This window comes from Dama dama, chromosome 5 (genome assembly GCF_033118175.1).
Source record: "Dama dama isolate Ldn47 chromosome 5, ASM3311817v1, whole genome shotgun sequence".
Lineage (NCBI taxonomy): Eukaryota > Metazoa > Chordata > Mammalia > Artiodactyla > Cervidae > Dama > Dama dama.
The window spans coordinates 190,088-200,573 of record NC_083685.1 but is presented as its reverse complement, the minus strand read 5'-3'; the positions used below and the strand labels follow the sequence as shown (position 1 = coordinate 200,573).

Genomic DNA, 10,486 nt, shown 5'->3' with positions numbered 1-10,486 from the left:
ACCACACACACTGGCGGTTCAGCACTTGTTTATTCCAGTCCTTGTGGCCCATTTGGGGGTGAGGGACAGGCTTGGTGGCCTCTGTAGCTGCCTGGCCATCCTGGGTGGGCCTTGAGGACCCCAGGCTCTGCCTATGGCTGTCCAGGTATTGCAGAAGGGTTGGTTTCTGCAGCCCCTAAGTTGGGGAGGACCTGGCTTCCGGTGGGGTGTCACCTGGGGGTGCTGGTGGGATCTGGACCACAGACTTGTGGGGCTCCAGGGCCCCCGCACCATTGGGGTGCTCCACCCTCTCAAAGAGAATGAGCATCTCACAGTGCGGGGTCTGAGGGAACATGTCCACGGCCACAGCCTTGACTGGCCGGAAGGGAATGCCCTTGACGCGGTTGGACGGGGCCCTGCAGAGGCTGTATAGGGTGGAGCACGGTCAGTGTAGGGGTGTGGCAGGCCCCCCGCAGGGGTGAACCAGGCGCACAGCCACCCACCTGACCCCACACTCACTCCACGAAGTTGCCCATGGCTGCCCGCGGGTTGCAGGACACATACAGCAGCCGCCGCAGGTTCTCTGCTCGGCGCACGGCCAGGACCACCTTGGAGTCTGGGGGGACACAGAACCTCAACGGGGGTCCCCAATGCTGCCCGCCAAGGGAAAGGCCCGGGCAGACCCCTGCCTCCCAGCAGCCCCTGGGGAGGCGGCCACTCACGCAGGCCGGCACGGGGCGGGTCCAGAATGGCCACGAGCTGCTGGGAGGCCAGCCTGCTCACCAGGGTGGGCACCAGCTCCTCGGCCCTGCCGCAGTGGAATTCCACGTTGCTCAGCTCTGCAAGGGCAGGGCAGCCATGTCAGGCGGCCCGCGACCCCTCCCACAGGCCTGCCAGACCACCACATCCCAGAGCCCCAGGACCAAGATGCTTCAGGAAAGCCCTTCCCTGCGGGGCGGCCCCAGGTGGTGTGGTGCACCGTGGGTCCGCAGTGGGGCCTTCTCTGCCCTTGCCCCATGGGCGGTAAGGGCTCAGGGCCACCTGGCCACCCCGCACCCTCACCGTTGTCCAGGGCGTTCACCCGTGCATCCTCCACAGCCTCCTGGGACAGCTCGACCCCCACGACTCTCTTCACCTTCTGGAGCGGGGACAGGAGGGACTGATGACTGCCCAGCCTGGGCCTCCTGGGGCAGTGAAGGAGGGGCTGGTACAGGGTGGGGGGCGGGGCAGAGGGTGCGCCTGGCTGGTTGGTGGGGCTCACCCGGGCCAGGGCCAGGCCGATGGTGCCTGTGCCACAGCACACGTCCAGCACCGTGCTGCCCGCGTCCAGCTGGGCCCAGTCCCGGATGAGCGCGTAGAGCACCTCAGCTGCAGCGGTGTTCACCTGGGTGCGGGCCGGGCCATCAGAGCAACCCCCCGCCCGGCTCCCTCACTGCTCCCCCACCTCCGACTCCCTGGGCGCCCTGAGGCCCCTCCAGCCACTCTCAGTCTCCTGGCTCAAGAGCACAGCTCAGTGCTGCCACCCCCTACTTCCTCCTGAGTGCTGGCCCTGGCAGGCCCCGTGGCAGCAGGCACCGCAGATCCCACCTATGGCCCTGGGCTCCCCCCAGATACTCTGCCCATTGGCCACCCTGGCCCGCCACCCCAAGTGCCCTCCTGAGCCCAGGCTCCAGCCACCTGGAAGAAGGCGTGGGGAGAGATGCGGAAGGTCAGCCCAAGCACGTCCTCACGGATGCATCGGTCCCCGGCCACGTGCTCCAGAGGCAGGCCCTCCTGGCTGGGGGTCTTTCTGTGGGTGCGAGAGGAGCAGTCACTCACAGTCCTCACGAAGACCACCCCAGCCGTCCCAACTACTGACCGCTGTCCTTCCTCCACGAAGTAGAGGCAGGTCACCCCACTGGCCTTGCCCGGTCCCTCCATGAAGTACTGTGCCAGAGATGTCTTCAGCCCCGCCAGCTCCTCTGGGCTCAGGTTCTGGAGCAGGCGGTAGAAAGGGCCAATGAGACCGTCCAAGTCCAGTCTGGCCCAGACGCCCCTCCCACACGCTGCCCGCCTGAGACCTGTGGGTGGAAGTAGGCAATGGCCATGGCTTGGCCGCGGCGGCTGGTACGCACGGTCAGCTGCTTCCAGTGACCTGAGTATGTCTCCGGGTCGTATGCTGAGTAGGGAGTGGACCTGCGGGAGCCACAGAGGGCCCTGAGTGCCCATGTCTGCCCCCAGTTCTGTGTCCTCCAGCCCCACCAACAGAGCCCCCTCCTGGGCGGGACCCCGTCTTCTGCTCTCAGACAGCCTCAGATATCCCAGGCCGCCAGCAACCTCACCGGATGAACTCCTGGAACGACTTCACCACCTGCTTGGTGGCCCCAGGGATGTGCACGGTGTCGAAGGGGGCTGCCACGGCACACGTCCCGCTCTTGTACTTGCTGAGCCGGCAGCCCACTGTGTTGTCCTCCCCGTCCACGCCAACACCAACCAGGAACTCGCATTTGTTCCGATACTCGGTCTGCAGGACAGGCCAACGGAAACAAGAAAGACACTGGTTCTCACTCTGACCGTCCCAACACCGGCAGCGCAGAGGTGATGTGAGGCCCAGGCTCCCCCACGGGCCTGGCAGCCGAGGGCACCATGCTGACAGCAACCAACGGGTGTTTGGTGAGAACCAGAAGCAGCTTTGAGGGCGGGAGGACCAAGTGGGAGAAGTTTCTGTAGGACCTCAAGACCTAACCTGCTGGGGGGAGGGCCGGATGCCCTCCAGCGGGCAGCAGGCCTTGTTGTGCTTGTGCCTCTGTGAGAGCAGCCAGGGCAACAAGGCGCGGTTGGTGCTCCCGATCTCCCTGTGGGCAGAGAAGGGGCATGGGTGGGGCTCCGAACACCCCCCACTTGGGGGTCGCTCAGGACCCACTGTCCTGAGCCAGGAACACAGGGCTCTTACTGGGATGACTCCCTAAGAGCCTGTGTCTGAGATTCAGGGAGTGGGCTGAGCGAACGCAGCGCCCAGCCCGGGGTGCCCGCGCCCACACTCACCTGGCCAACTTCTGCAGCACTTGCTCACACTCCTGCCGCTTCCGCTCCAGCTGCTCCTCGTAGGGAACGGCCCAGAGAGGGGTCACCACGTCGGCGACGCACGCGGCCGGGCCGGCGGAGAGCTCCCCCCGGTCTTCTTGCCGCCTCTTCCTGGCCAAGGGGTCAGCCTTGGGCCTGGCCAGGCGCGCGCTGAGCGGGCGGCCCTTCCAAAGCGCCCCGTGCAGCACGCACAGGGCCTTGTCGCGCTCGGCGGCGCTGCGGAAAGTCACGAAGGCGCAGGGCGGCTGCCCGAAGAGCTTCGTCTTGTGGGGCTGCAGCCCGAAGCGGCCCAAGAAGCGCCGCACGTCGCTGAAGCTGGCGTGGCGCGGCACGTTCTGCAGCTCCAGCTTGAAGACCTCCGAGGTGAACAGGCCGGCCCGGATGTATCCGTAGGGCCCCGGCCCCGCCAGCCCGGCCGCCGCTGCCTGCTCCTCCTCCCGCCGCGGGCCCGGCGCCGCGGCGCCGTCCTGGCCGGGATCCCCGACGTGCGCCTGGCCCTGCGTGCAGACGGCAGGCGCGGGGCTGGCAGCGGCCCGCGCGCGCCCGGAGCCCCGCCCCGGCCTCCCCAGCCCATCGCGGCCCCGGCCCCCGGCCCGGCCGGCTCCCCCGCACCGTACTTCGCCGTCCAGCTCGTCCCCCATCGTCCGCAGCGTCCGCCCCCTCGCCTGGGGCCTGGAGCGCACACCGTCCGGCTGCGGCCTGGGAGGGGCCCGGGACTCGAACCCCCGGTGCTCGGGGCCGGGCCTCGGCCACGCGCTGCGCCGCCCGCCCGCCAGGGGCCCGCGCCCGCCTGCTACCTGAGCCTGCCGCCCTCCCGCCGGGCCGCCGGCGTGCACAGCGCAGAAGGCGCGTCTCTATCGTCCCTGCTTCCGGGACGTCATCACCACACGCCGTTCGAGCACCCCCTCCCCCAGCCCAGACCTCTAGCTCCAGGGGCGCGCGCGCGGCCGCGGGACGGAAGTGTGCGCGAGGGCCGCCGGGAGTGCGTGTTCCCCCGTGTCCCCCTCCTAGCCTGCCTGGCTGGCCGGGCATGCGCCGCGGGCGTTTTGGCGGGAAGCGCGGGGCGGGCCGGACAATGCGAGTGTCCGCCGCGCGAGCCCAATAAAGCTGCGCCGGTTTTGAATAGCGGCGCGTTTCCCGCCGCCGGGGTCAGGGGTCGGGGTTCGGGTCGCGGGGCGGAGGGAAGAGCGAGTGAGCGAGCCAGCGGGCGGGCGGGAGGCGCCGGCGCCAGACGCGGAGGAAGGATCTGCGAGCAGCCGCCGAGAGCCCGCGGAGCCCGCGACGACCGAGCCCGCCGAGCCGCCGCCGCCGCCGCCGCCGCCGCCGCGCCCATGGCGGCCGCCAAGGTGGGCCGGGCCGGGCGAGCGGGCCGGGGCGGGCGCCGGGGGGCGCCGGGGCCGCTGCCGCCGGCGGCCACGTGGGCGGGCCGCGCCGTCTCCAACCCCCGCGGGCCCGGGCGCCGCGCCGCGTGACCTTGGGGCGGCCGGGCCTCGCGCCCGACCCCGGCCCCCAGCGCGGACACGGCCGGCCCGCTAGGCTCTCCATTCATCCGGTGTCGGTCCGCGAGCCGCTACCCGCCTCCGCGCCCGCGCGGCCTGGCGGGCAGCCCGTGGCCACCGGGGCTTGTGGCGGGGTGGGTGTCGAGTGGCCGGCGGAGGCCTGCGTTCCTGAGCCGAGCCGGGGAGCTCAGTCCGGGCGTCTTACTCTCTGGGGCTATGGATCTCCAAGCCACGTGCTCCGTGAGACAGCCCAAAACCTGAACCTTTGTGCCCCGTAGTTAGTCCTCCGCGCTGGATCCGAACTTTGGGGCTTTTATTTGCGTGAATCCTCTTGATTTACACGTCATTTCCCCAACCGAGATAAAATTATTGGCAGAACTGAATTCTGCACACGTACTAGGACGCCGCCACAACTTTTAAGCAAGAGCACAGATTTTTCTCACCCAATAAAAACTCAAAAGGGCTTGTAAGAGGAGTGCTCGACCTGAGGCCCTTCCCCACCCCTCCACCCCGCCGTTGTCCCCTTAATCTGCACGTGGCAGCATCTGTGTTCCCATCTTACAGATGAAGTGCGGGGGAGTTTGGGGAGTCTGAGATGGTGTCCTTGCATCTGAAAGAGGATGTCGGAGTCCAGTGTCTCACTGCAGATTGGAGAATGTGGGAATGCCTCACTAGTGGGAATGCCTCGCTCTGGGCACTGGTGGGGTCTGACGCAGCCAGAAGGGTCACTCACGTCTCCACCCGCCACTGCAGGACACCCACGAGGACCACGACACCTCCACCGAGAATGCTGATGAGTCCAACCACGACCCCCAGTTTGAGCCAATAGTTTCTCTTCCCGAGCAAGAAATTAAAACGCTGGAAGAAGATGAAGAGGAACTTTTTAAAATGTAAGTTGGCATCTTTTCAGAAGCAGGCACATTCACTTTGAGGTTGAAAGTGTATTTCTTAACAGGTGTTAAGGTCTCAGCTTGATCTTTAACCACAGGATTTTGTGATGGTTACTCCCATATTGAAATTAAGCAGCTCTTGAATACACTCATTCCTGGCCCCTGGGACCCACACTGCCCTGAGGCCTGTCCCGCTTTGCCCACAACTGACATCTTCACAGACCCCCGTCTTTGCCACCTCGCCTTTAAGACTCCCACAGCCCCCTGTCTCTGGTTGAGCATCGGGTCTTTACCAACACTGTCTTTTCTTCTTCGGCACTGGCACTCTTTGAAGCTCCTGAATTCCGATTCATTCAGATTTTTAATGTACGAAATGATGCTTGGAATTACAGATAAAAGGTGGGTGGTTAGTCATCGAAGTTATATTTTAAAAAATCATTTGTGATCTTGGTGCCTTCAACAAGGGGTTACGGTGGCCATGTCACCTTGAAAAGCACTCACAGAAGCCGTGTGGCTAGGTGATAGTGACAGAGTGCCGGCACTGCACGACACACCCTAACCCTTGGGAGAGGCAGCTGCAAGTTAGTGGGAATCGCTGGGCCGTGGGAGGGAAGGAGGAGCCGACTCTCCACCCCTTCAAGTTCCCTGGGAAACACCAGAGTACGGTTTGAGTCCTCTGCTGTGGGTCAGAGGAGGGAAGCAGAGGGGATCACCAGCACTGCGACCCTCCTCTAAGACCGGGAGGCTGGACACCAGTCCCAAGTGCCTGGGGTGGGAGCGCCTTCTGTACCTCCCCAGGGAGGCTTGGCCAGCGGGAGGGGCCTCCTCGTGGGCCCACTGCTCCCTTGATGGTTGCGTGTGGCGCGGAGAGCAGTCTCCGTAGGAAAGGGACCGGCAGAGTTGGGGTCCTTGGCAAGGCAGAGGGCCGGGCTGCTGTGGGCGGGAAGGCCAGGTCTCGGCCCAGAGCCTGTGGCCCTAGTGGAGGCCTGCATTCTGTCTTCCCAGCAAAGGAAAGGCTCCTCGTCCCCGGCCCGCATCCGTGGCGCCAGGGAGCCCCCGCACCGTGATGGCCTCCTCGGCCGGCAGTGCAGTGGGCCCTCTGAGCGGTCAGGCTTTTCTGTAAGACTTGGGGTTCGTTGGGCCTCCTCGCTTTTCTGGTGATGTCCTGACCTGCAGTTCTGGAGTAAAAGGGATTTCTGGCGAGGCCTCGGGTGCAGACGCGGCCTTGTCCCTCCTACGCCCGCTTAACGCCTCGCCCCGCTGCTTTCCTTGCAGGCGAGCCAAGCTCTTCCGGTTTGCTTCAGAGAATGACCTCCCGGAGTGGAAGGAGCGGGGCACCGGGGACGTCAAGCTGCTGAAGCACAAGGAGAAGGGGACCATCCGCCTGCTCATGCGCAGGGACAAGACCCTCAAGATCTGCGCCAACCACTACAGTAGGCGGGGAGAGGGGCGGGGCCTCAGAGGGGGGCGGGAACCCTCAAGATCTGCACCAATCACTGCAGTGGGCGGGGCGAGGGCGCGGTGCTCTCAGGGCCCACGGGTGACCCGACTGGAACCAGAGGGAGCAGCCCGGGAGGGTGATGTGGCTGGACAGGTGGGCGCGGGCCTTCCAGTACCACGGTCCCATCGACACTCGTGGGCCAGCCCCCGCGTCCGCGCTCCGAGGTTGCCCCGCTCAGCCCAGACCAGCCTGTCGTTTCTGGCCTGGTCCTTGTTCTCCAGCCCAGTTTGAGGTGTTTCCCAGGGGTTTTTCCCTGATCGTGCTTCTCCCAGAGTCTGGCTGGTCACCGGGTCTCCGGCCTGGTGTGCAGGTGGGTGGGTGGTGGCAGAGTGGGGCCTTGAGTAGCCGGTAGGCACGCGGGCTCACCGGGGGTCTGGGCTGGGATGAGTGGTCTTGGTGCTGAGTGTGTTGTGTTCGTGGAGCTGGTCCTGGGAGGCTTCTGCCAGGCATGTGGGGCGAGTGTGGCCGTGGGGCACTCGTTTCTTGAGAAGCTGGTCTCCTTGAATTCCTGCGTGGCCTGAGGGATGGGCGCCCACGCTGATTGCTGGACGTGGCTCGATCTCTGTGGCGTACTAGCTTGTCGTGGGCCTTCGGTGTCCACTTCCAGTGGCCTCTTTCCCTGGGATGTCGCTGGGCAGTGCAAGGCCGAGAGTGGTGGGTCTCCTTCACCCCACTTGTGGCTTATGCATCTCGGCTATAGCCCTGCCTCCTGTGGGCTGGGTCCTGATGTGTGGCCAGGCGTGGACTCGGCCCCGTGGTGGGCACCCTGTTCAGGAAGGCTGGGCCTGCCCAGCTGTGGTCCACATCTGCCTTGGGTCTGCTTGGACAGGGACAGGGCCGGGGGCAGCAGGTGGTGAACGGGTCTGGTGGCATTGGAGACCCCTGCTGAGGTGTCCTCCGGGTCAGGGAGTGGCTGCCCTCGTCCCAGATTCAGTACAGTCCTGCTTTTAAGTGGACATGGGGAGTTTTCAGGGGTTTGCATAAGATCCAGACCCACAAACCTTTGTCTGGGCCTGGTTGGTGAACCCCCAACCAGGCTTTTGCTCCAGTTGGGCCTTTAGGGGTCGGGGCGGGGGTGGCCGGCTTGGCAGCCACGTGGTCCTCATGGGGTTTCTCTCTCTAGTCACGCCAATGATGGAGCTGAAGCCGAACGCGGGCAGCGACCGCGCCTGGGTCTGGAATACCCATGCTGACTTTGCCGATGAGTGCCCCAAGCAGGAGCTGCTGGCCATCCGCTTCCTCAATGCAGAGAGTAAGTGGACCTGGATGTGTGCAGGGGGCCCTCTGAGGAGGTCTGTGCTCACAGGGCTGTGCCCAGCCTGCCCTCCCCAGGCCGGGGCATCCTCCTGCTTGTGTTGTCAAGAGTGGCAGCCGGTCGCTGGCTGCCTGTGCTCTGCAGGGCCTGCTCCAGCACAGTGCCCGGCAGGATGGGCTGCCCGGATGGGAGTGGGCTGTCCGTGGGACCGTCCAGGACCGCGTCCCCCTTGCTGCTCAGGGATCTTTGGGGGCGTCCTCTCTTATCTCTGCAGATGCACAGAAATTTAAGACGAAGTTTGAAGAATGCAGGAAAGAGATCGAAGAGAAAGAAAAAAAAGGTGCCGCAGGCCCGTGGGGTGTGGGGGGTGGCGCTCTGCAGACTCACTCTGCACCCAGCCGCAGCCCCAGGCGGGTGCTTTTTCTGTCTGCCACAGGAACTGGCGGGGGGCTGTGACCTCTGCCCTGTTAAGGGCAGCACAGCTACCCCGGTACACGGGTGCCTTCTGGGGACGGGCCAGCCGTGTCTCCCCGGGGCTGCGAGGGCTTGGGGAGGTGCTGGTGGTGCCTGCTTGCTCAGGCTTGTGCTACCGCCGGCGTCCCGGGCACACGCTCACCTGGAGACGCTGGGGCCCGGCCGGCTGCCGCGCCCCCCTCTCACTGTGCCCCTGTGTCCCCCAGGGTCTGGCAAGAACGACAGCGCCGAGAAGGTGGCAGAGAAGCTCGAGGCACTGTCGGTGGAGGAAAGCGAGCAGCCCCAGGACGCGGCCCCGGCGGCGGCTGAGGAGGAGCAGTGAGGCGCCCCGGGCACCTTGCCCCCGTCTCCCCGGTTTCTTTTTTTAATTTTGCCCTGCGCCTTCTTTTCGGTTTGTTTTTATTCTGTTTTGTTTTTACAAGGGACTTTATATAAAGAACTGACTTCCAACATTCAGGTTGTTTTTTTCTAAGTTTTTGCCCTCATGAAGACAACTTCAGAAAATCCATTCCCTGGTCACGAGAATGTACCGTGCTAACTTTCTTTTCCATAGTGGAAACACTTATTTATAGTCATCAAAATAGCGAATAAACAACACATTTGAAACCTGCATGGAGGCAGGACGTGTGTGCGCCGTCCCCTCGCTCTGCCCCTGGCCTTGGGGTGAGGACGCCCACCAGGTGCCCTTGGTGTGTCCCGGGCTCTGACCGGGCGTCTTTGGGTGGCCCTCTGACCTGGCGGAACCGCCCATTCGCCCGTGACCGTCCTCAGAGAAGACTGTCCCACGTGACTCCGGGCCCTCTTGCCTGGGTAGAGGTGGGGCGTCCTCGGGGGGGCGGGTCTCCCAAGTGCACAGTCAGCGCCTGTGAGGCCATGTCCTCCGCAGAGACCACCGGCTCTGAGGGAGTCCTGTGGGGGCGGGGGTTTGGGGAGCATGGCAGAACCCGGCTGGAAGATACCCCGACTGTGCTTGGCCCTGAGCCACGCTGTGTGGGGTGGGGCGAAAGGGTGGGGTGGGGAAGGGAAGTGGCTGCCCGGTCCATGTCAGCCCGCGGCCTGCAGGTCAGGCCTGCTCCCCGCTGCCCTTGGGAAGGGATCCCTGGGCCACAGCTTCCTGGGACCCTCTGCTACCACCGGCGAGTCCCCCGCCAGAGGGACTCATATCCTTCCTGCCCATGCCCTGCACTCACCCCCTACAGATCCAGAGCCCCTGAGGGGGCAGGGCTAGGACTGCAGTGTGTCCTCAGGACCTCGGGCCACTGGAGGTGGAGGCAGCTGGGTAGAGCCAGGAGGTATCTGCTCTCCACCTGCCTGCCACCTGGGGGCTGCTCCCCAGGGGGCAGAGGCTGTGGTTGGGGGTGGTGGGAGGACACCCGCACCATCTCTTCTGTCCAGCAGCTGCCCTGGGGCCCCGGGGCCAGGCAGGGTCTCCCAGCCTGAGTGGCCCAGGCACAGGACTGCACAGGGTTCTGGCCACAGAGAAGCAGGCCCTGTGCCGCACCCCCCGCCTCCCCCCGCCATGGATTCCCACTTGGGAGGGGACCCAGGCTGGCCCGACCTCACTGTGGTCAGGTCCACCTTAAGTGGCAGCTGTGGGGTCCGGAGGTGGGGTTTCCTGCAGGGGGTGAGCCTGCCCACAGGCGTCCTGTTCTAGGCAGGGGCAGGGCGCCCCACTCTCCCGTGAGGCCTGTAGCCTGGGACAGGAGAGGGAGGGCCAGTGCCCCACCCTCCTTGCCCTGCAGGCCTCCACCCTCTCGTCCTTCTCAGGGGCTATGAAGTGGGCAAGGAATAAACCACTAAGGTGCCCTGCCATGTCACGACCGGC

General features: G+C 65.1%; 2 protein-coding genes and 1 non-coding gene across 3 annotated transcripts; 2 read left to right on the top strand and 1 right to left on the bottom strand.

Annotated features, from left to right (window-relative positions):
- Nucleotides 1–11: 11 nt before the first annotated feature.
- TRMT2A (tRNA methyltransferase 2 homolog A) lies at nt 12–4,375 on the bottom strand. Its single transcript, XM_061145074.1, has 13 exons — nt 4,055–4,375; nt 3,660–3,896; nt 3,004–3,539; nt 2,705–2,813; nt 2,301–2,482; nt 2,040–2,154; nt 1,838–1,953; nt 1,657–1,768; nt 1,241–1,363; nt 1,042–1,117; nt 702–818; nt 499–595; nt 12–404 (listed from the first exon to the last, which is right to left on the bottom strand). Exons 1-13 carry the CDS (start codon nt 4,373–4,375, stop codon nt 176–178), a joined length of 2,370 nt encoding a protein of 789 aa, XP_061001057.1. The 3' UTR covers nt 12–175.
- On the top strand, nt 4,253–9,271 carry RANBP1 (RAN binding protein 1). Its single transcript, XM_061141298.1, has 6 exons — nt 4,253–4,388; nt 5,295–5,431; nt 6,707–6,864; nt 8,056–8,184; nt 8,462–8,527; nt 8,868–9,271. Exons 1-6 carry the CDS (start codon nt 4,374–4,376, stop codon nt 8,981–8,983), a joined length of 621 nt encoding a protein of 206 aa, XP_060997281.1. The 5' UTR covers nt 4,253–4,373; the 3' UTR covers nt 8,984–9,271.
- On the top strand, nt 8,565–8,687 carry LOC133058196 (small nucleolar RNA SNORA77). The gene has a single exon (XR_009693301.1). It is a non-coding gene; the product is annotated as a small nucleolar RNA SNORA77 (small nucleolar RNA).
- Nucleotides 9,272–10,486: the final 1,215 nt, after the last annotated feature.

Coding starts and splice junctions, on each gene's coding strand:
- RANBP1 (XM_061141298.1), top strand. Junction 6,865..8,055: donor GATCTGCGCCAACCACTACA/GTAGGCGGGGAG, acceptor TTCTCTCTCTAG/TCACGCCAATGATGGAGCTG. Junction 8,185..8,461: donor CCGCTTCCTCAATGCAGAGA/GTAAGTGGACCT, acceptor TTATCTCTGCAG/ATGCACAGAAATTTAAGACG.
- TRMT2A (XM_061145074.1), bottom strand. CDS start 4,375: ATGGGCGCGGCGGCGGCGGCGGCGGCGGCGGCGGCTCGGCGGGCTCGG. Junction 3,540..3,659: donor GGGACGAGCTGGACGGCGAA/GTACGGTGCGGG, acceptor GTCTGCACGCAG/GGCCAGGCGCACGTCGGGGA. Junction 405..498: donor GCCATGGGCAACTTCGTGGA/GTGAGTGTGGGG, acceptor CACCCTATACAG/CCTCTGCAGGGCCCCGTCCA.